Source organism: Musa acuminata, chromosome BXJ1-7 (assembly GCF_036884655.1).
Source record: "Musa acuminata AAA Group cultivar baxijiao chromosome BXJ1-7, Cavendish_Baxijiao_AAA, whole genome shotgun sequence".
Lineage (NCBI taxonomy): Eukaryota > Viridiplantae > Streptophyta > Magnoliopsida > Zingiberales > Musaceae > Musa > Musa acuminata.
In genome coordinates, this window is record NC_088333.1 from 41,478,103 (window position 1) to 41,501,461 (window position 23,359).

The 23,359-nt window shown below is 38.4% G+C and overlaps 4 protein-coding genes across 7 annotated transcripts; 1 reads left to right on the plus strand and 3 right to left on the minus strand.

Annotated features, from left to right (window-relative positions):
- Nucleotides 1-173: 173 nt before the first annotated feature.
- LOC103992703 (zinc finger protein GAI-ASSOCIATED FACTOR 1) lies at nucleotides 174-2,497 on the minus strand. Its single transcript, XM_009412513.3, has 4 exons — nucleotides 2,306-2,497; nucleotides 1,809-2,199; nucleotides 1,319-1,715; nucleotides 174-1,096 (listed from the first exon to the last, which is right to left on the minus strand). The coding sequence occupies exons 2-4, from the start codon at nucleotides 1,948-1,950 to the stop codon at nucleotides 316-318; spliced, it is 1,320 nt and encodes a 439-aa protein (XP_009410788.2). The 5' UTR covers nucleotides 1,951-2,199; nucleotides 2,306-2,497; the 3' UTR covers nucleotides 174-315.
- Nucleotides 2,498-3,630: 1,133 nt separating this feature from the next.
- LOC103992705 (large ribosomal subunit protein bL34m) lies at nucleotides 3,631-7,610 on the minus strand. The gene is made up of 3 exons (XM_009412515.3): nucleotides 7,271-7,610; nucleotides 5,040-5,139; nucleotides 3,631-3,961 (listed from the first exon to the last, which is right to left on the minus strand). Exons 1-3 carry the CDS (start codon nucleotides 7,539-7,541, stop codon nucleotides 3,889-3,891), a joined length of 444 nt encoding a protein of 147 aa, XP_009410790.2. The 5' UTR covers nucleotides 7,542-7,610; the 3' UTR covers nucleotides 3,631-3,888.
- Nucleotides 7,611-9,107: 1,497 nt separating this feature from the next.
- Nucleotides 9,108-11,824, plus strand: LOC135585342 (uncharacterized). Its single transcript, XM_065193272.1, has 3 exons — nucleotides 9,108-9,235; nucleotides 9,705-9,944; nucleotides 11,294-11,824. Exons 2-3 carry the CDS (start codon nucleotides 9,758-9,760, stop codon nucleotides 11,572-11,574), a joined length of 468 nt encoding a protein of 155 aa, XP_065049344.1. The 5' UTR covers nucleotides 9,108-9,235; nucleotides 9,705-9,757; the 3' UTR covers nucleotides 11,575-11,824.
- Nucleotides 11,825-15,956: 4,132 nt separating this feature from the next.
- Nucleotides 15,957-22,957, minus strand: LOC135679475 (casein kinase 1-like protein 2). Of its 4 annotated transcripts, none has more exons than XM_065193274.1 (15): nucleotides 22,422-22,957; nucleotides 22,260-22,300; nucleotides 21,698-21,767; nucleotides 21,458-21,606; nucleotides 20,905-21,000; nucleotides 20,737-20,807; nucleotides 19,856-19,917; nucleotides 19,627-19,690; nucleotides 19,392-19,476; nucleotides 19,181-19,307; nucleotides 18,972-19,054; nucleotides 18,831-18,891; nucleotides 18,353-18,498; nucleotides 16,867-16,943; nucleotides 15,957-16,634 (listed from the first exon to the last, which is right to left on the minus strand). In XM_065193274.1, exons 1-15 carry the CDS (start codon nucleotides 22,495-22,497, stop codon nucleotides 16,352-16,354), a joined length of 1,491 nt encoding a protein of 496 aa, XP_065049346.1. In that variant the 5' UTR covers nucleotides 22,498-22,957; the 3' UTR covers nucleotides 15,957-16,351. The 4 variants fall into 4 exon arrangements, with proteins under 4 accessions (XP_065049346.1, XP_065049345.1, XP_065049347.1 ...); XM_065193273.1 differs by having other exon boundaries at nucleotides 15,957-16,642; nucleotides 22,422-22,956; XM_065193275.1 differs by lacking the exon at nucleotides 16,867-16,943 and having other exon boundaries at nucleotides 15,957-16,642; nucleotides 22,422-22,955.
- Nucleotides 22,958-23,359: the final 402 nt, after the last annotated feature.

Consider the following 23,359-nt stretch of genomic DNA (forward strand, 5'->3'; position numbering starts at 1 on the left):
CAGAGTTGCCGCTTCTCAAGGTTGGATATCAGCAATGACGAGGCACACCGATGGCTGGCGCCTGCCGACGAGACGGTCGCTGCCCGACGACGCAAGAACTACTGGATATAACATTCTTGCGTCGAGAAATATAAGCTCAAGCAGACGAGACTGAGACAGAGAGAGGGGTAATATACGCAAACAATTATTTTTCTGTTCGAAGGAGAAACTAATTAAAAGATACACCAAAATGGATTTTCTCTTTAAATCTCGGAGAGAGGAAGATGGAAACAAATCATAACGTAGTCTCCTTTCGAGTAGCTACCGATGCAAAGTTCAAAGTTGAGGCCGCCCGCAGGAAGAGAAGTCCATGGCTGGTTTTGTATCAGCCATCTGAAGGATCTCCCTGCTGGAGAAGTGACTGTTGCACAGGGATTCTCTTGCAAACTCCTCATCTCTGTCATGGCTTCCCTTTAGCCTGTCTGATCCAGCCAGCATTCCATTAAAGAACTCCTCAGAAGAACCACCAGGAGCTGTGGCTTGTAGAAATGTAACAGAAGGGCCTAATCCGTGCGATGAACTACCACATCCGTAACGCATGCCACGGTGCGAGGACAAGCAAAGACCAATGCCTGCAGTGGTTGGTGTATCTGCTGCCATCTCCGTGTTGATCTTGGTTCTGCTCATGGTTGCACCCGCCTGAGCTGCCTTCTGGAGCAATGCGGTGGCTGACAAGTGAGGCGAGCTTGTCAAAGTCGGATGAGAAGAAAGATAAGGAGATTGGTGGTTCTTATACGGGAACACAGGCTCAAGAACTGCGGAGCAGATGGAAGGCAGCCGATGGATTTTTGCAGGTTGCCATGGTTTCATGCTGGGGTAGGGATCCTGCTCCTCTCCTTTTATCGAGAACTCTAGGTGGCAACTGCTGCTTGTAGTAGTAGTCGTAGTAGTAGTAACACTGGTCGTATTTGGAAGAACGGAATGTTCATGGGCTGACGAAGCCGGCTGAGGGAGCAGAAGTTGGTGCGCGTCACCCACCAGGTTTGCTGTAGTTACTCTTGCATTCTCCTCTGCCAATGCATCACAGAAGGCTCTGTGGGTGATAAAGCTGTCTCTTCTGCTTACAGTCAGCAATACCCGAAAAAGAAAGAAACAGTAAGAAACAAGTGGAAAATTCTCGTACGAGTCCAGAAGTACAGAAAAAAGGGGAGAAATTAATTTGGTTGTTCTATAATTCCTGGCTAAGATCCAAAACAACAGTTGTTCCTTTCACTGCTGTTTTCTGAATAGTGACAGGGGTATTGTGTGTGATGGGGGTCTTAAGGTTGGGAGGCATTACCTTGAAAAGAGGGTTCCACAGTCACACTTGTATTCTCTGGTGCCGCAGATCTTGCTGTGGGCTTTACAATCGGATTGGACTGCATATTTCTTTGAGCACTTGTCGCATTTCCACTTCTTCTCCCCATGCTTCCTGCTGTAGTGCTTCTTGATGCCTGTCAGGTCTCCGAGTGCCCTGGACGGGTCATGGTGGACACACGACACCTCCGGGCAAACGTAAACCTTCTTCCTCGCCTCCTTGCTTGTCCTCTGCTTCAGCCTCCATGGCAGGTTGTGGCCCCTCCTGTGGAGCTGGAGGTTCTGATCCCTCTGGAACCCCTTGTTGCAGATCTCACACACAAACCTATTGGTTGCCATCAACGACTTGGGGGACAGCGCCACCACCTCGGCTTCTGGAGCTGAACTCCACAACCAAGCATGAGGTGTCTCACTGTTTGATCGAGGGAAAGAACAAAAAAAGCGAAAGATAACAGCTAGCGCGATGGTGAGACCTGGATTCCCTGCAGGTCCTCTCTTTTTCTTAGCCGGAAGTGGATTTGGAGAGGCAAAAGAATATTGCTGGCTGGAAGAGACAGCAGTGACTTCACCGGTGCCGGAAGTGAGACCAGGCGTCTTGTGTTCCACCACCTTCATCTTTAGATTGTTGCTGAAGGAATCCTCTAGCTTCGATCTCCGTTTAAGGTTTAGGGAGAATCAGCTGAGGAGCTCTCGAGTACCAAAACTGGAGAATGAATGAATGAATGAATGAAGGATATGGATCTGAGTCTTCAGAAGGTGCTTTTCCACTCGTCTAAAGCATGATCGACTACAATCCGAAAAAGTCTCCCATGCACCTACGATAAGATCTCCCAAAATTCTACATGACAGTAGATAGCACCATCCCTGAAAACACAAGTAAAATAGATGCGTTATGACTCTAATTCAACTTTATTTGTGCTGCAAGCACAGAAGAAAGAAGGCAACAAGAAAAAGGCTTGACGAAGCTGACAAATGGAACCGAGCAGGTCTCGATCAGCTCATTCCGGAGGGCAAGAAGAAGAAATATTTCCCATGGTTCAGCCAGCTCCCGCTACGCTGAGTGTCTAACATAAATAAGAGGTCCTCGAAGAAGCTGAATCAACGAGGATAAAAGGTCCATTCGCAAATGATGAGAAGAATTGCTGCATGCAACAGAGAAGCCCTAAATAATTCAGGGGGGGCAACGAGTCGTTCCATGTGTACGCTGACAAGGCAACCTAACCAAAGCGATCGAGAGATCCAATGCAAATTAGACGGTGAAGTCAGGGAGGAATCACTCGGACACCCGAATCAGGAGAGAGATCGAACGGCTGCCTCACTCGTTGGACGATCGAATCATTCGACGAGCGTCGGATCTGCTCCGGCGTCGTCCTTGTCGTGCTGTTCTGACGTTGCATTGTCTGTCTTATCCTTTGTTCCATTCGCAGACATATTATTCCTTTCCCCCCATCCCTCATGTCTTTCTCGAATGAATCATTGAGCTCTGTAATTTTACATTCATCCAACAGTCTTTGAGAGTGTTGATTTCTGGTAGTATTACACCATCCATCGTCCCAATGTGGTCACCGGTTTTAGTGGGTGAACTTTTCAGTCATAGAGTTGGCTGTCGGATGAGACGTACTACCTTTGATGTGCCAAGTGGTAGTAGTAGTAGGATTACGAGTGGGGAGGACGGAAAAGATGATGCGTGACCGTGGAGGATGGTGCTCGCCTTAGTCATTCCTCGTATGATTGGGATAATATAAATTATAGCACTTCATGATTGTTTCATTGATTTGAGTTCAGCAGATACCACCGTAGATGAAGACCAAGTTAAGATATCCAACTCTTTTTTTCGTTTACGGATCCTTGAAGACTTGATTTATCACCCTTTTTCAGGGTGTGTAAGTGACCATCCAACAATAATTAATGAAAAGACTTGAATGATAGGTGGAAAATATGATAGGGTTATTTGAATGATATCTCAATTAAAAGTTTACTTGGAAAAATAGAATAATTCAAGAACAAGTCATATTCTTACTCTAATTTTGGATGAGTGGGACATCGACGATAAAATCTTACTCTAATTTTGTAGGTTGTAGGAACATGTAGACAACTTGGAGCCTTTCTAAGAGCAGATACATGAAGGAAGCCTCATCATCACTGTCCCAATGGGCGTATGGAAGTTGGACCCATAACCTATTTGCAGCAATGAGAACCAAGATAAAAGCTGGAGGTTTTGCCTGTTAAGGCCATGTTCATATTTCTCCTTGAGCTTCTACATGCAATTCTCTTCACAAAACTATATTTGTGTAATAGAAAACCAAAATTCCCCAAGTTACATTCAAAAAGAGACTGAAAGCATGGACAGTTCAACAGAAGCCTGACAAATGCAGGCTAAAATGGTTAAGCTCGAAACGAAAGCATGCAAACAATTTATAGTGGCAAACATAGCTTAACCATTTGTAACATGGAAAAACTTTATTGCAGTACCAACAATCTGACCTTACACATCTCTGATAATAGTGACTTAAAATTGCCAAGGCATGATTCCATACCAACTGTTACAGCGTCTTAAACAGCAATCCTTTGCCGACCTTTTGCTATTCTGCGAGCAATGACCTTACGCCCACCCTTGGTTGCCTTTCTGCATAAGAAATGGATGTGACGTGTCAAAGGGAAGTACTTTTACCAATGATTTCACAAATGGAACCATAACTCAATCCAGAGAATAAGCAATCACGAAAAAGCATAAAAGTTGGATAAAGGAACTAGTTGTTATCAAGAAGGTAAAAAAAAATAAACACAAGGTTACTGCAGAAAAGGCCCTTTGAATCTACCAAGGTAAATGAGATGTTATGAGCATTTAGAGGGTTACAGAGAAACACTATACACCTTTCGCTTAGCTCATGCAAAGGTCTATAATAGCTCTTCAATTTAAAAAAGAAAAACTTCTATAAAATACTGATTATTTGTAATACATTTTCAGAAAAAGGGAGAAGTTAAAAAGCTACTTCTTGGTGATGGTTATGTTTCCTTTTTGCCTTTTATGGAAGAAATGCTATTTTAATCATGAACACATTCTTGTTGTAGCTGCCACTACTACCACCAGTGTATATCATCTAAAATGTTTCCACCACCACCACAAACATAACCCTATACACGTTTCGCTTAGCTCATGCAAAGATCTTTAATAGCTCTTCATTTAAAAAAAAACTTCTGCAATACTGATTGTTTGTAATACATTTTCAGAAAAAGGGTGAAGTAAAAAAGCTACTTCTTGGTGATGGTTATGTTTCCTTTTTGCTTTTTATGGAAGAAATGTTGTTTTAATCATGAACATATTCTTGTTGTAGCTGCCACTACTACCACCAGTGGATATCATCTAAAATGTTTCCACCACCAGCACAAACATGTCACCAACTAATCAGTGCTGTCAAGAGGCATTCAGGAGTCAGACACTCACCTTGGGGCTCAGGCAAGGCTAGGAAACCTAGAGAGGCAACATAACCATGAGTCCTCTTAAAGGCATGTATTTGATGAGTATGATACAAGTAAAAGGTTTGACTACCAAGACAGATGCTTGCTTGTAAATCATGGCATACTTCAACCATGACATACTATATATCATTAAAATCAATTAAGGTGGTGTGTGTGTGTGTGTGTGTGTGTGTGTGAGAGAGAGAGAGAGAGAGAGAGAGAGAGAGAGAGAGAGAGAGAGAGACCGTGCAAGGTAACCATGAGCCCTCTTGCGCTTAATGTGGCTTGGCTGGTAAGTTCTTTTCGGAAGCAAATGCAGTGGCTCATTTGTCAAATCATCATGTCCTATGGAACAGACATCAGGATCAGCACACTGGTATTTGAGATACAAAAAATAAAAAGAATCCCCACATTTGCAAAAAATATTTTTTAACAAAATGAATCATTTGCATTGAACAGATGAAAGGGTTGCGAGTTATGTTTCCAACTATTTAAGTTTTACATACATCCACTAGTAAATTCAAGCATTGAATTTAAGAACAAGAGTATCGTCACAACAAAATTTATACTTTATGTGAATGGAGAGCTTACATGCTTAATTGGCATAGAGACCAGTTATAAATTGTGAACAGAACTCATCAATTTTGAGGACACATGATTGAAACTCCCATGGCCAGCATAAGCCAATGTAGATAGTTTAACCAAACTGCGGCTTCAGACACCAAAAACCCCTCAAAAAATCCCAAGGTAATTGGCATGGTGTATTACGGACCATACCTGATCCACTAATACAAAGGTCTTGAGATATAGTTAACAAGGAAATGATGAACTAACTTAAGCACAGTGAGAAGTCTCAGAATGCCATCTACTTGTTTATAAAGAGAATATCCACAAATGCCACACAAGCTTACTATTGATAATCTATTTCCCTACAATAGCAACTTTGGCCAACCAAAAGTTTCACCTTAAAATACAATTGTTTTCATTTCTAAAGGAATTCAATATCTCAATCTGACAGCTATGCATAAAATGCTCTGTTATACATCACCAGAGATAAGAAAGTTCTACTACTGCCTAAGGCATGCCATTATAATTTGAACATTTAACTTTCAAACCAAACAAATGCAGGGTAAGCAGTTGATCATTCTTGCATCAGCAATTATTAAGTTGCACCAAAACCCAAAGTCAAATTCACCATTCTTGTATCGGTAACTATTAGAGGGTGACATTTGGTTCAATGGTAAAATTTCTCCTTTGCAATCTGGATGACTAAGATTCAAGCTATGAGAAAACCTCGCTACTTGCAAGTATAGGACAACATACATTGATTCTTCTCCTCAAAATTTACATTTGCAGTTGACTGTGCATTGGGCCACCATTTTTTTCCTCTTCTACCAAAAACCCATATTCGGATGAATCTTAATGGGATACATCAGTTCTCCATCAATTAAGCTAAAAAAATCATCCAGGAAAACTTATCCAAATATCCATGAGAATATGAATTACACTTTTGATTAAGAGGAGAAACAAATTATTAGAACTTAAAAAGACATTTAAAATTGAATATGATTTCATTAATCAATTAGTTTTCTCCTCCACAAATTACTGAGATTTTCTCATTTGTGTTCCAAAAAAAAAAATGTGCAGTTAAATAATGAAGCCATAACCACACAAGTTTCAGAAACATCATTCACTTCTGATTTCTTAAAAACATTATGATTCTCTTAAAAAACCGATATATATTTTTTGTGTTCCTTTCTCGAGCTTCAATATTGTAATGGTTCAGAAACCTAGCATTTACTGATATGAGATCTAGATCTACATAGAAGTAAATCGCAAACAAAGTTCAGAATTTTGCAGCTCTGATTCACCAAGAACTGTAGCATTATTCACAAAGTAGTCACATGGAAAGTAGGCAAAAAGCAAATCCGATAGTCTTTTAGAGGTAATCAGTCATGAAAGTATCAGAAAAATGTTAATGGTGGTTAAGGTCCATGGTGTATCTAGTGATTTAAGAAGTAAAGAGAAAAACTAATTACAAAAAGTTAATTTCACAATCCAAATCTATTGTCTTTTTTATTGCACTGTTACTGGAATTAAGGACTTCAGCAGACGCAGTGCAATAGAGCCACCTAGCCAATGTATAGCTAATGATCCCACAACCAACCATACACAAAAAATGTACTCTCACATAATTCATCAAGAGGAAGCTAGCGAACAGCATGACAGACATTGGAGACATTATCAAATATAATAACAAAGAAAAACCATTACATATACGGTAGGTCACTGGTGCGAAGTGAATAATTATTATGTTAGAAGACACCATCTCAACCAAACAGGATTCTGCCAAAGCCTATCAAAGTGACAATTTTTACTAACTCCATGAGAAGCAACACAACGTGGGCAGACACACTATAGTACACAATTAGAACGAGTCGATGTGATCTATTTCTCCAAAAGTGAATGATCTCACCTTCGTCAATGAAGAAGCGGAGAGACGGAAGGCCGCACGGAAAGACGATGCCTTGGGAGGACGCCAAAATCTTTAGGCTTTCGGCGTCTCCTCCTCCTACGGATCCCGGCGGCGGGGACCGAGCGGCGAGGAATTTCTCCGCAAAGCACCGAACCGGAGGGTGCGAAGAGATCCGAGGTAGAAGGAATGTATTGCTTGGCTTCGGAGGATGGAAGACGAAGAAGCGATCGATGAGAGAAGCTCCGGCACGAGCTAGGGTTTTGGACGACATTTCCTGATCCAGCGGGACAAGATGCCCTACTTGTCTCGATTCATTTCTGCAGTGTAGTGTTGACAGAAGTAAAGGACATCTAAGTGTTTTCAGAAACAATAAATGACCAAAACGGGATTCGAACCTAAAATTTTAGGATATACTATCAAAATTTTTATCAGTTAAAATAATTAATATTTTCATATATATATATATATATATATATATATATATATATATATATATATAATTCAGTAAAAAAGATGATATTTGATCTTTTGAAATTGTCATAAATCCCTTAAGAATCCATCATTAGCAATATATTAGTTATTGAAAAATAAAAATATATATAAATTAGTGGTTACTTGAAACTCTAATTTTATATTAGTATTCATTAAAAATATAAAAGTTACTATATATTTTTACATATTTTAACCAATATTATATACAGCTAAAACGCATGGTCTAATGCATACCAATTAGCCACAATGACATATGTGGATAATTTTAACATTTGAAAAGGCATACATATGCTATAGTAAAACTGCTATAGTAAAACTTATAATTAACTTATAACGACTAATATACTATTTTAAAGTGTATAAGAATATATATATATATAATAATTGTTTTTAGTGTTTTTTTGACTCTCGGAAAATGTTAAACCATATTGAATGGGTATATATACAAAATCATTAAGTTTAAACTTGTATGAATAAAATAATTCAAATATTATTGTTATACTTCATAACACTAATATATCATGTTGAGCAACTTTATGTCATTGTCGATGGGTCAATACATTTTGGTTCGATCTTGAGTGTATAGAGTGGTCGACGTCAGGTTGTGTCCCAGCTTCATCTCCAAAATTGATCTTCAATAGAGTAAGGAGTTGCTCTTTCTCCCCCATTGGGTTGTTGCTTTTACCAAGTTTCTGTACACAGGCCGAAGTCGGGAGGGGAGATTTTTTGACTCGACTCGTCTGAAGCTTAAGTCAGTATAAAATAGTGTCAGAGAGAGTTTGAGTATTCAAAGCTTCACCCCTGATACTAGTCAGGATGTTAGATTTTATACTTGCGAAAGATGATTGATTGTACATGGTTTGTTAATACTCCTCAAACGATCGACTCGTTACCTTCTATGCGGGCGTTGATCAACATACATGGATTGGCACGGTATGGCATCGATCCAAGCTTTCTAAAATGGCTTTGTACTTTACAGTGCTGTCATGTACGACCTCAAACAACATGAGAGCAAGCGATCATTCCATTCGAATTCGAGTGTCGCATCGATATAGTGCATCATATTAGTCTGCTCGGCATTGATATTGATGTGACTATTGATTATTATCACGAGGGTGATATCAGAATATGTCTAACCACATCCAACTTGTATGTATCGTAGTAGCAGAGCAAGAATTATACCTTAGTAGCCTTAATGGCCAAATGGAGTGCCAAAATTAGTCGAAATGATACTGAGCATGGAGAGAAGCCGCCTATGCCAGCCGGGATGGCAACGCGCAGACGCATTCAAAACCCCAACAACGTTTCGCAGGTAATTGCGGTCGCATCTTCTTTCGTAGGAAAGTAAGGTCGGAACGTAGAATATAATTGTGACTCACCTCGCAGCTTCTCGCGAACGCATCTTTAGGTTTATAAACCAACTCCCATCTCTGGAGCTTCCCCTAATCCGTTCTTTCGTCGATCGAAGACCAGGTGATCGCTCGCATCCTAAACTCCAATTATTGCTCGGTCCGGTTTTAGGGCCTTCCTGTTGCCTTCTTCTTGCGGTGTTGAACCTATTGTCTTCGAAGTTACTGCCTCTTATCTCCCGTGGCGAATGATCCAATAGTCAAAATCGTTTTTTTTTCTTCCTTCTGGAGTGGATTGTGTTCTAATGATCATCGATTTTGATGAGAGTCGAGTCGTTTATGCTTATTATTTCTCGAAGTCTGCATTATGATTCTGAAAGAATTGATTGGCCAGAGATTGCTCCTTTTATCCATTTGTTTTTTCAGTGCTTATCAATATATCAATATTTCATTAGTGGCATATTGTAATTTAAAGTTCGTATTTTCCATTACATTACAGATTTGTTTGCATCTTTTTACATGACCGATGTTCTGTTTGTGTTTTTTCCTCCAAGGATCTAATGGTGATATGATTTTTGGAACCCATTCGATAGGGAGTGAAAGGATTTTGATCGTTACTAGAGGGGGAAAGAAGACACAAGTGATCATGGATAAGGATAGAACCCATGACTGGGAGACTCATGGAAGGAGCAATGACATCGACGAGAGCACACCGATGGACAAAGTCAAAGCTCCCAATGTGTTTGAACGAGCAAAGGAAGAGATCGAGGCCCTTGTAGAGACTATCCACTCGAAGAGAACCCCAGATCATGAGCAACATGCAAAGAAAGATGGTAATTCTCTATACATAATCGAGTCTCTTTGTTTCAGGCCGGTTGATCAAAGGCAAGTAAGGGAATGCGCATTGCAGGAATGGCCATGCTAATGAGACTATTTTAGTCAAATGAAAAACTCTCAATTCCCCGCACCAAAAACTTGAGAGTGATTTTTGGATTTCCTTCTTGGCAAGAGGATTCCTGTGATAGAAGATAGGAAAGATTATTTCTATTATCCTGCACACCGTAATTTCCTTCATGGAGTAAATAGATTATCAAAGTACTTAGGAGTTTCATCGTGAGTTCACTTAAGATACTGGCTCATCAGAGATTGCTGCTATGCTTACTTCACTGGCACTTAGTTCTCTTTAATTTCTGAAGTGGGATTCAGAGAGGATCTCCCACTGAATATGTTTAAGTTGGAAGGTAGACTTCACTATCAGAATCAGCTAGATGTATTTATCAAAATATTACATTGGATTTTAATAAATCTCGTTCTATATCTCATGATTACTTGAAGCTCATATAAAAGATATTAATCTAAATCGGCTGGCGGTCTATGTTGACTTGTGCATGCTGCTTGAAATCATGTTGTATTATTCTTAGGTTTTGTTCTAATGTTGTAACATTAGTTTTGAGAAAAAGAACACATTTTTTTATAATAATTTTGACAAGCTTTCTTCCTCTGTAATAAAATAACTTGATAGTTGTCTTGGGTTGTCAACTGGCAGTATCTGCTTTAGCTGGTGGTATCTGATTTGTTCTAGTGTTGTAACATTAGTTTTGAGGAAAGGAACAACTATTTTGTTTTAATAGTTTTGACAAGCTTTCTTCCTCTGTAATAAAATAACTTGATAGTTGTCTTTGGTTGTCTACCGGTGGTATCTGCATTAGCTGGTGGTATCTGATTTGTTCTAATGTTGTAACATTAGTTTTGAGGAAAGGAACAACTATTTTGTTTTAATAGTTTTGACAAGCTTTCTTCCTCTGTAATAAAATAACTTGATAGTTATCTTTGGTTGTCTACCGGTGGTATCTGCATTAGCTGGTGGTATCTGATTTGTTCTAATGTTGTAACATTAGTTTTGAGAAAAGGAACACCTATCTTTTTTTATATTTTGACAAGCTTTCTTCCTCTGTAATAAAATAACTTGATAGTTGTCTTTGGTTGTCTACCGGTGGTATCTTCTTTAGCTGGTTGGGGTTAGAGTGGTGCTTGGTCAAGATAGTCCAATGTTATTGGATTTGTTACTGGTTCTAGTTATTATCTTAGTTGATGAGAGTATATGGTAGACTAATCACCTAATTCTACTGGGCTTTGTTGTTTTTCATGATAAACAATGTGAAATCATCCAATTTACTTACAGGGTCAAAGGAAGGGACTGAAGAACCTCTGCACAAGGAGAAAACACATCATAAGGAGACCCATGGCATGAGTGATGATATTGATGAGGACACTCCTATTGATAAAGTCAAAGGCCCAAACGTGTTTGAACGAGCCAAGGAAGAAATCGAAGCTATCGTGGACACTATGCATCCAAAAGATGAATCCAACAGTAAGCCACAAAAGAAGAAAGATGGATTCTGGGAATTCCTTGCAAAATGTTTTGGTAAATTCTGCTCTCCTCGTAGCCGAAAGAGAGATTAGCTGTAAAGTTCTATGTGAGTTTTGCTGATTGGTTTCCCATAAATCGACAAATTGCTTGTGCGGTTATTTGTGCAGCGAAAAGTATGAGGTCCTGCAAACAGTTCACATTCTGGTTTGCTTGCAGAATCAATCAATTTGTTGTCAAGGAACATGTCTGATCTTGGTTTCAAAGAGTAGGGGGATTTATAAGATGTTGGATCTTTCTTTGTGACGATGTTCATATCATAAATGTCAAGTCTCTTTGTATAAATGTTTAGTTTCTTTGTGACAACGCCATTTGTGTTTCTGCATGGTTCGACAATCCACACTAAATTGATCATTAATTTCATTGGTGTTCTGTTCTTCATCACACGAGAAAGAGATTAGAGAGCTCGTCTGGAATAGGCAAAATTGCACTGTAAAAATACCTTTTAGCTCACTAACGATCCGGCAATGTTGCATGTTCTGTTCTAATTTGCTTTCATGAGACCATCTCATTCTATATGAATGGAAGGAACAACAACACAACACCTGCAAAGATTTTGGTGTTCTTACATTATTTTCTGCATGGATTAATTAGGCCTCAAGCTAGAGAAAGAATTGTGCATCTTCTGATGTTCTTTGTTGTTCCTCTCTGCTCACGATCATCGTAACCCGTCGGGATAAAAGGGATTGTGGTGGTGACGCGTGATCAGAAAACCAACGTAGAATGCAAACCGCAAGATGAATGCGACATGAACACGGTGGATTCAAGCATAAACGGAAGGGGGTGGGGCAGAAATCATCAAACACTCACAAACAGAAGCATGGAGATGATGCAAAGCAGGGTAAGATGATGGTCTAACTTCCCAACTTTCTACAGAACTCCATCCCTCCTCGAGGTTCCCCGTCGAACCCTAGTTTCCTACATGCCTCGTCGCACTCCCTGGCGCATTCTTCCAGGCTCAACATCCCCACCGGAATGCATTTCTTCATGCACTCGCAGAAGCAGTTCTGGCCAGCCTCGCTCCTCCCCACGTGCGAAACAACCAGTAGTGTGCACAGGAGCAGCACCGCATTCAGCTTCTGACAAGCCATTCCTCTCTCTCTCTCTCTCTCTCTCTCTCTCTCTCTCTCTCTCTCCGGTACGGTGAAGGCAGGAGGGTCTCTATAGGTCAGCTTAAAACTGAACGGAGGAAGAAGAAGAGGGCAAGAACAAGAGGAGGAATGGTCAAAATAGCAACTACGTGATAATGTGCCGTATCAGCCGAAGGAAGGAGATTGACTGGGTCAACTTTGCGATCCTTGGCAAGCGCCAGCCCTCTCTTTTCGCCCATTGGTTTGACCACGACCATGCATACCTCTGTCAACGTCGACAGGATCCAAAATTAGGAACATGCACACTGCGTACGTAACATCTAAGAACAGAACGATATGTCACTGAAAGGTGGGTGTCTCGCCGTGAACTGAACAATTAAGTTCATGTCGAAAGAACTACGCTGAACCGAACAAAATCTGCTTCCCACCGTGATTGGCGAATCGTAAAGAAGAAGAAAACAGAAAACGGTGGCAGAAGTCGCAAAGAGCGTCGCCAGATGCATGCACGGGAGTCGATCGATCAGCGATCAAGGAAGAAAAGCTTCAGCCGAAGTGAACGATTTCCTTGATGTGCCTCCCGGAGACGGACACTTTCAGCGTCAACGTCGAATCATCCAACTCCACGTCGAAGAAATGCTTCCATAAACCGGTGCTCCCATCGTAGTACGTCTCTGTCTCCATGACGATCACCACAACAGTAGGATGCTGCAACTCTGCCTTGTCGTTGGCAGCGACCTCAGTAGCAGGGAGCACGTCCACGATGGCCACCTTCTCGTCGGCAGTCACGGTGAAGAGGATCCCCTCAAACTCTGTGCAGTCGTACCAATCCTCGCCATCGGTGTACCTCGTCATCGCTGATATCCAAACTCGAGACTAGCGCGAGACAGAGAGGAAGAAGGAAAGAATCTTGAGGAAAGAGGAGATAAACTAGTATTTATGGAGGAGGCGAGGGGTTTGGTGCTAAGAGGCAATACTTTTCCCACACTTATTCGGAGTTGGAGCGAACGAGATATCGTCGAAGCAGGAAGGTTTTCTTTCATGAATGGACGGTCAGACGAGGGACGGTTCGGATGAGGGGAACTCGTTGGAGTTCTATCCCGTATAGGATTTGGAGAGACCGCCATTAGCCCTCCACGGTAGCCAATCAGCGTCCCCAATCCAACTCTCAGCTTGGGAGAGTCGAAGACACCGTCTCGGAATCGGCCGTCTCGATGATGCTCACTATGACTCCTGGGATCTTGCGGTTTGCATCATCGATGATGCTTACGATAATGCAAACCGCAAGATGAAATATATTAATGTTAATAACAAAAGCCACTTTATTCATATCAATTATTTTAAAATTCTTGTTAATTTTTTTATTTGGTATAATAAATCAAGATCACTACTAGCAAACAAAATATTATCCAAACTAATATAATAAACTTACTTCTACTTCATATATAAATACTGATTAATAGTATTTTCTTAAATCTAAAGAAAGTAATAATATTAAGAAACTTTATATACCATTATGTAAAAGCTTATTTATGAGCATAAATATATTTCCTAAATTTGTATTTCAAATTTTATATTTCTTAGATTTGAATCATCTAAGCTAATTTATATAAATCTAGATCTCTATTCAGAAAATTTATTTTCACATCAAATTAAAGTCATAAGCCAGTAATGTTATGACGATTCTTAATAAGTTCATTTAAAAAACTAGAAAAAATATCTCATTATGATCAATATATTATTTATGAGTAATTTTTAATCAGATCGTTATATTGTTTAATATTACCGTTTGAGTCAAATTTATATAACATACTTTTTTACAATTATTAAGCAATTCAATGAATTATCATACACCATTATGCTCTATTCATTTTAACATTTTTTTCATTGCATTATATCATATTTTAGAATTGTTACTTTTCATAACTTATAAAAACAATGAAAAATCTTTTTTATTCCTATATCATAATCTAATTCTTATACATATATCACATAATAATAAAAAATAATAAGTCTTTTTTCTTTTTAGATCTTCTACAAGATTGTTTGTGACAATATTAATATCGTATAGGAGTTAATCGGTATTTTTTTACTATTCACCTTTATCAATTCTTTTAGTGATTTGTGGAATAACAATCTCTCAAATATAAAATGATAAAGGAGTATCAACCTATATTTACTTAATATCATGGTTAAATTTTAAGAATTTTACTTCTATTGATTTATTATTTTTTAGGAATATTAAATTATAAAATTTAACTATCATCGTACTATGATTAGGTTAATAATAAATTAAATTATTTAATTTTATAATTGAAGATATAAGTTAAAAAATTAATTTCTAAAGGGAAAAATTATAATTTTGCTTAGGATATATAATGAAAATATTTGATTTATGAAAGGTATAATTAAAAAATAAATTTAAGGGCACAAAATTAAAATTATCTAATTTTTAAGTAATAAAAATATTACTTTAGTTAAAAATAAAACGAGCTCTAAAACCTCTCTCAATCGCTACCATTACGTTTTGTTGAACACATACGTGTGGGTCTTATCTATGGTGCACCAGCTTTCTACCGCCTATGGTTATTCTCATGTTATTGACTAGAAACCTCACCATTACCTTGTCGGGCCATCGCGCCCACGCACGATTGTGCATCGACTAGCAGCTTGATCGCGATCAACTCGACCTCCAACCGTTGTCCTCACCGTCAACTATGACAACACGCTCCGTAGAGTTTTCCCCCACCAGCCACTTTCGCATTGCATCATCGCTGGGTACCATGGCCTTCGACATCCAATCAACGCTAGTCATAGCCAGCAAATGCCACGCACGCTAGTTTCGACAAGTTCACTTGATTTGCCTGCTTGCCATTATTTTGGTCATTGTCTTTTGATGTAAATTCTTGGTATGGCATTGTAAGTACATGATATAGTGTGACTTTTGTGCAATCATCAAAGTTTGTGTTCCGAATATTCTCTTCAAGTAGAGAAAGAGCCCACATGATATCAGATATATTACGACTTGTGTGCCATTAGCTAGAGAAGTTGATGCTGTGCCATTTTTCTGTTCGAGCTCACCTAATTACTTGCAAATTGTTCAGTGTCTACGTACTCCCAAGTATTACAACAATACATCAATGAACAACTAGTTCCCACATATCTTAAAATGAATAATAATATTTGAAGAGTTCATAGATCATCCTAGGTTCAAGAACGAAAGATCCAAGAAAGACTGGTTTATCAGCGGCTAATATTTAATATCAAAGAAAGATCCAAGTGCTTTGTGTACATGTTGATCAGCACAACCAAGCGTCCACCTTAGCTAATAAACATCAAAAGCCCGAACAGCATAATTATAAAGACAGTCAACAACTGGCTCATGGTTAATACACGTGTAGAAGGCAAAGTATCCACAGAATCTTGAAAGGTGATGTTGATCAGCACAATGAACACCAAGAATTATAACGAGATAACAAGGGTAACCGATCACACAGCAGGGAAGCGTTGGCGTAGCATATATCCTAGGCTAATATACAAACAGCTACTGGGATGATTCGACCCAATATCATTTTTCATCTTCGTGGGCACTTCAGTATCAGCAGCTTCAAATCGTAGCGACTCAGAAGTAGCTCCCCATTCATGACACAAGGGAAAAACCGTGCCAGGTTTACTCTCACTTCAGTTTATGGATTTCAACAGAGGAATGTAAAAGAGGTTGCGGCTATAATTGGTCCCTTTCCTCGCTGTCAAAATTAAAGGCCTCGATTCCTCTGAGTGTGGTCTCATAGTTCTTAATTGTAAATGAAGTCCGTCCAGAAGTATGTTTGTGCTCTGCAGAACTAATTGGAGAGCTTTGCTGGGCGCTTGACACCTTACGGAATGTCCCTGGACTGGCCTCTGCAGTACGACTGCGAGTTTGATCTGCCTCACTGCCCAGGATGTCTCTGCTACTAGAAACAGCAGCTCGCCTTGATGATCCGCTTGACCGTCCCAAAAATGCTGAACTGGAAAACTAAGAGGCACCCGTTCGAGATCAGGAATTACACAAATTAATCAATATATGTATCACAAGGCTGTATTAGAAGAATCATGCATCTGGGATTTCATGAATCACAAGAAATCTAAACTTTTGAAATCCCTTGACAAAGCTACAAGCAATCTAAAATCAATAAATATATCATCGATAACAAACTCAGTCATTGACTAAGGATGGATAATTTTACATGATCAACTAACCTTAATGAAAATTGTACGCGTGTACCTCGCTTTAAAGTGTAGTAGAACAGATGATCAGCTTGAGACTGAACTTGAAGCTAGAAGACCATTGTAAACTTTGAGCACCAACAGTAGTATAAAGAACATGGTAAGCTTCGACTTATCATTTCCACATAACAGCTGCACTTTCACAATCTTACTTCTATACAAGTATTTTTAACAATTCAAGTTCCTTAAAATCCATTTATGTCATGGTGAACTTTGATTACAAATTTCCCTGTAATAGTCATAGTCACATGAGGCCATTATTTGATTTCCAGCAATTAAGCATGGTTCTCTGGACCTATAAATTACTCACAGAAACCATGGGAAAAATGTGCATGCATGCCTTTAATGCAGAAAGCAAGCATTACAGCTCTGATGGTGACAGAATGAAGGGAACCATCATACAATAAGGACATGGTAGAACAGGAGGAAGATTGACAAAGTATAAAGAATAAGGAAATAAGAAGTTGGGAGTAACCCAGAGAAACAGGTTGCATTTATGCAAACTATGCACCTGGAGTAAGAACTAGAGGCTAGGAACAATGCATAAGGATCAAAAAGAAAAAAACTAAAGAAAGACATAGCAAATTAAATTATAGAATCAAAAGCATAATAAAATCCTCACCAGCATCATATAATCATAAAAAAATTCAGATGATACACAAAATAGCTAATCAATGTTCAGAGAACGTAAAGAACACTCATCATCACTTAATGTAAAGTTAACATGGCCTTGTCGTGCAGGTGGACCACATAGGCAGACAACACAGTTATATGCATGTTTCCTTTATTCCTTTTTATTATTGTCATAATAAATGATCCATGACAATTTCTTTAAAAATACTAGCCATTATTGACAACTTGCTGCTTGCCTACTTCTAACTTAAATAGGCTCTTAAAAGAGTATAAATCCCAAGCGGTACTTGGATAAATATTAAACATATGAATAGTATAAAAACTCTATCATAATTCTTATATAGATTATTGAGCTCTTTCAACCAAAAACTTCTAGATGAATTTTAGTTACACTCCTAGGATGTCTTCTGATCTTAATAATCCAAATAATGGAGCAACTACATCTGTCGTAAAACTAGGAAGTCAAAACTCCTAAAAGGATTTGAAAGGCAATCTAGATTAAAAAAAATCAAGTTAAAAGATATCTTAGACTTCTGCCAGACTCTAGATAAAAGATATTGAAGACTTGGCACAAAAAATAGTTAAAATAACCTACAGTCTTTTGAGGAAGAAATGGTTTACATTAACCATATGATTCACAAAGGATGAAAACATTTAAGAAATAACAATAATAAGTCAAGGGAAATGTTCCCTTGCCCGAGCCTCACTTACTAGGCATACATTTACATGTCATTTGCTAGATAGATAACAAGGCCTGGCATTGAAGGCTTAAGATCGAGTTCAGACAATTATAATCTTAAAAGTACTGTCAGATAAATAAACTCACAATAGCCTCTCTACTGAAGGATGGATCATTCCCCATTGGAGCTTTCTGCTTTGATAAGCTGCCTACAGTTACAGCTGGTTGTGTAACTTGTCCACGATGAGAAGAGTCCATTGCCAACCAACCACTTGTCTGTCCTTCCTCACCACCTAAACACAATCTTAAAAAGGTAAACCTACAAGCTATGAAAATGGGATAACTAAATTCTTTTCAATAAGCTAGCAATAGTAATGGATTATAAACAATTGTGCTTTGAGAGCTGTGCAGTATGGATATAATAACCAAAACAAAGGTGGACTCTAAGAGTTGACCAACCAATTAGCATAAGCCAATGAAACAGCCAAGCGCGAGAAAGGAAAATTAAAGTAACAAGCAATAGCTTCTTAGAAGATTAGAAATGGAGTCAATTATAAGCAATAATAAGCATCAAATCAACAGATATAAGAAATGATGAATGCAGAAATGAAATAGAGCAGATCACCTGACTGCCTATCATTGGCAATGGCAGGAACCAAGCCAGAGCTAGGTTCCGCACTTGAACCCTAAAAATAGTAGAAAAGCTTATCCACTTGTTCAGGAAGTAAAAAGGAATAAACTTATAAATAACTGCATTGGACTTAACAATAGCACGTGGAGGAGCGCCAGACATCTGTGACTGCTGATACTTTAAAATGGTCCAGTCAAATACATAATCAAACTGGAAACCTGCAGACAATAGATTAAAAAAAATGATTGTTACAATGGATTCACAAAGTCTTCACTTCTATTAGTCATGTCATCATTCCATAGAAGAAATTCTCGATCCTTGACATATATAGGAGGTGAACCAACCTTCATGGATGAAAAGGTCACGAAACAATCTCTTGAGATATCCGTAATCAGGCTTGTCCTCAAATCGTAGTGAACGACAATAATGGAAGTATGAGGCAAACTCTGATGGATATCCCCTACATAAAGCCTAAGGGAACAAGAAATTTTCCATCATCAAAACCATCGGCAAAAGGAATAAAAGCCCAAAGACATGACATATATAAGAGCTTGCCTCAATTGACGTGGCAACTTTCTTTTCACTAATTTTTTCATACTTCTGCTTCTTGGTTCCTGCTTTCAGACCCTGCCATGGAAGGCTGAAAGCACAAAAAACAAAAAGAAAAACCACTAGTTGAAATACATTAGAAACTAAAAAAATGAATTAGGGTGAAATCCAAAAGACCATGCTGGAATCAGTGAGATGCACAATTGACATAAAAGAACCAGTGAGATGCAAAAGAACAGACCTTCCTCTTAAAAAGTACATAAGAACATATCCAAGACATTCCAAATCATCCCTCCTGCTTTGTTCTTAGCAGAGGAAAAACAACAGTCAGAATCTAGATTCAAGAAAACCACACAATTTCAAAGACACAGAAGATACAGAAGAAACTAGTAAAATAGCCAAAAACTAAAACTAATCAACTTATAAAAGCAGATGCTAATGAATAAAGAAACAAGAAAACATTCTCATACCTATGCCAAGATGTGTGTTAACGCTTGCATACCTTGCTGTCCCAGTCAAGTTCTTGTTCTCTCTGTGAGTAGATTATAACACAAGAAAGAAAAAGAAGGTAACTTCTGATCAGAAATAGCACATTCAATATGATCTGAATAGCTCCTAAGCAATACCACATCAGTCATACTAATTCAATGATAAAGTTGACCAGAAGACTACGCTGGAACCAGTGAGATTCAAACTCCAGGTAAAAGAAGTTTTTTGACTTATAGTAAACCCCATCCGTGGAACTTGGATGATGTGCTTACTAATTTTAAAAAGAAAGGATAGTGTGAATGATACTGATCCAAAACTAAATCTTACACCATGTAATCCAAACACCTGATCTTGATTCAAACATACAAAAAGTTCGTGCTGTAAAAACGCAATGTACTTGGATGATGTTAAATTATGTATCAGGTCAAAATATTACAAATGAACATTTAAATTTGTTTCATCATAGGTACAGTAGTTAAATAAGCAGAAGTTCAAAAAAAGAAGTGATTTTCATTTATAGGTAATTTAGGTGCACTTGGTCATATTGACTAGTGTCAATTTTCCATTTAAGTGATTCATCATTAATCATGTTTGTGAAGCATTAAGGACTAACTTTATTGTCTCCTAGCTCTACATGTACAAGGAGCGGATAGTTTTACCGCATCCTAAATCAACATACTACACATCTAAATTATATATAACACTATCTTCATTGGCCTCCATCTTGAAGACAACAGCCCAACTCATAGAAAATTATGTAGGAGAGATTTAAAAAGCTAAACTTACAAGTCTACCACTCGAACGTCGATGCAATAGCTAAAACAGAATACTTAAGCAAATTGCTTAGTCGATTGTATCTTACCTATATGGAATATGCTGATGAGTTGAAGTATCCCTATACTTCTTGGCAAGGCCAAAATCAATAATATACACCTAGATGGAAATACAAAAGTCAACTCAGTAGAGCATAAGATGAACCCAATTATTAATTAATAAGCAGACAGTAAAAGTTCGAATTTTAGAAGCACACCTGATTAGCACGTCTACCAAGACCCATTAGAAAATTATCTGGTTTGATGTCTCGGTGCAAAAAGGACTTAGAATGCACAAACTCCACTCGATTAATCTGACACAGAAAATCATATTACATTAGATATGGAAAATTATAGCAATCAAAACAACCCCATTCAACAATGTTGGGCCTGTATGAAGATGCATAATTAGCATGGCAAAGTCGAAAGTATTATAAGCACATTATGGTAAACAAGGCAAAGGTAAGGAGTAATTCAAGAAAAGACAACATTCATTCGATGACAAAATGAAGATTTGATGCATATGGAGATGCTAGGAAACAAGAATACGATAGATATCCAATAAAGAGGAATTCTTTATATAATGGAAAAGGAAGAGTAGAAAAGACCTAAACATCAAGTGATAGCATCAGACATGCTAAAAAAAGGACTGTGGCGGAAGCTGCCAATAAGGGGGATTTGGTGATATGAAGGACACATCAAGCATATTCCCAATATTGAACAGCAGGATATCATGTCAATTCAGAAATGTGCATTACAGCAACAACATACCATTTGATCTGCAAGCATCAAAACAGTTTTTAGAGAGAGTTTTCTGCTGCAAAAGTTAAAAAGATCTTCGAGACTTGGTCCTAATAAGTCCATCACAAGCACATTATAGTCACCTTCAACACCGAACCATTTCACATTTGGAATTCCAGCTGCCAAAACAAATAAATAAAAGAAAACAATGCAGATTAAGAAAGTAAAACCAAACCACCAGACAATAAAAGGAATCAAAATTTTCATTACTTCCTCCTTGCAGAATCCTGTACAGCTTTGATTCATATAGCAATTGGGGATGCTTTGTCTTGACATTTTCCTGATAAATAGGAAAATTCATAGGGAAAAAATTTATCCAGACCATTGCAAGTATTAAGTTATTCAGAGGATAAAATTTTTAAACTTCAATCAAACTACATTAAATTTTAGCTGATACATAAGGGGGCCTTGTTAGATGAGACTTCCACCGATGCAGGATATGAGGACTCAACAGAAAATGAGTATCAACGACAGAGAAAAATATTCATTATACAGAGCAAACATAGAAGAATATGGTGAAATTACAGAAAGAACAGAAAAAAGCAAATGGAAAAGTGACCAGGGAGCTTCAAGCGATACTAGTAATGCTGCCAGATCGTAGCATGTTTAAAAAAAAAACAGTCTGTAGCCAAGAATAAGCTGATGGACCAATCTAAATCATCTGTATACCAATCTATCATGTCGATCTAACTGAACACCTTAGCAACTGAAAATTTCGAACAGAAAGACGTACTCCCGGCAGCAAATAGATGAGACTACAAGCTACACTTACGAGTTTAATTGCGACTTCCTCGTTCGTTTGGATATTTGTACCTGCAACCAAGACGACAACCACAAACATCCCCGAGGAGCAAATTTTAGAGTTCCTGCAACAGAAAAACTACAGAGAATAGCTCTGAACCGAAGCAATCAAGAGGAGAAAGCTACTACATACCTAAATAGATCTCCCCAAAGGACCCGCTCCCGATCTTGCGACCGAGGCGGAATTTGTTCCCAACGCGAGGTTCCATCCGACGACCACAGTCACAAGCAGGAGACTCACCCAAATCGAGCTGAGTTGTAACCCGAGCAGCAAAACTCGTAACAGAATCCCCCCTCCGCCGCCGATGTCGCGAAGCAGCACTACCGGTTCACCCGAGGCCAGAAGAAAATCCCAATAAATCGACGACGCGGAGACAAGAAACGAGATCGGCACCCATCAATCGATGGCAGCATAGATGGAATCTGAGGTCGATCGGAGCCGTAGGGTCTCCAAATCAAACGAAATCGCTCCACTAATTAGGGTTTCAGCGGGATCGGGAAGCGGAAGGGAATCCCCAGTCGAGGACGCTTTGATCCAATATAGGCCGCGGTTGCGATAACGGACAGGACACTACACGAGTCCTGTCTCCGTCTCGTGAGGGTAGATAGATATCCATTGATAGCCTGCGACGGGAGGGGAGGGGGTTCGCAACCGTCGCGTGTTCTGCAGTATAATTATTTCTCAGAACTCGTTTCCGAGATTAATTTCGAAATATTTCTGATATTATATTATATTATATGAGTTGGCAATTAAATCTTATAGATTTTGTTTATTTTTTAGTTAATATTATCTCATTAAATTATGTGATATAATATATAATTTCTATCTTAAACTTTAAATCTCAGTAATTGAAATCTAAAAATATCATTGATCAAGAAATGCTATTATGTCTTTATTTTCTCTTTTCTTATCTCATAATATAATAGTTTTAGAATTAAAGGAAGTGTTCTCTAGATGAGAGTATAACATTTAAAAAGAGATAACTTGAAATAATCCATCTTTAAGATTAAGAATCAATTTCCATTAGTCATTATCTTGAATGAGAATCTAATTAAGCCTAAAGAATATCT

Excerpts from the sequence above, each read along its gene's own strand:
- LOC103992703 (XM_009412513.3), bottom strand. The coding sequence starts at position 1,950 with ATGAAGGTGGTGGAACACAAGACGCCTGGTCTCACTTCCGGCACCGGT. Across the intron at positions 1,716-1,808 it reads AGGACCTGCAGGGAATCCAG|CTCCAGAAGCCGAGGTGGTG; the intron begins GTCTCACCATCG and ends TGTGGAGTTCAG. Across the intron at positions 1,097-1,318 it reads TGTGGAACCCTCTTTTCAAG|AAGAGACAGCTTTATCACCC; the intron begins GTAATGCCTCCC and ends GACTGTAAGCAG.
- LOC103992705 (XM_009412515.3), bottom strand. The coding sequence starts at position 7,541 with ATGTCGTCCAAAACCCTAGCTCGTGCCGGAGCTTCTCTCATCGATCGC. Across the intron at positions 5,140-7,270 it reads CCGCTTCTTCATTGACGAAG|GACATGATGATTTGACAAAT; the intron begins GTGAGATCATTC and ends TCTGTTCCATAG. Across the intron at positions 3,962-5,039 it reads GCTCATGGTTACCTTGCACG|AAAGGCAACCAAGGGTGGGC; the intron begins GTCTCTCTCTCT and ends TTTCTTATGCAG.
- LOC135585342 (XM_065193272.1), top strand. The coding sequence starts at position 9,758 with ATGGATAAGGATAGAACCCATGACTGGGAGACTCATGGAAGGAGCAAT. Across the intron at positions 9,945-11,293 it reads GCAACATGCAAAGAAAGATG|GGTCAAAGGAAGGGACTGAA; the intron begins GTAATTCTCTAT and ends ATTTACTTACAG.
- LOC135679475 (XM_065193273.1), bottom strand. The coding sequence starts at position 22,497 with ATGGAACCTCGCGTTGGGAACAAATTCCGCCTCGGTCGCAAGATCGGG. Across the intron at positions 22,301-22,421 it reads CTTTGGGGAGATCTATTTAG|GTACAAATATCCAAACGAAC; the intron begins GTATGTAGTAGC and ends TCTTGGTTGCAG. Across the intron at positions 21,001-21,457 it reads TGATGCTTGCAGATCAAATG|ATTAATCGAGTGGAGTTTGT; the intron begins GTATGTTGTTGC and ends TTTCTGTGTCAG.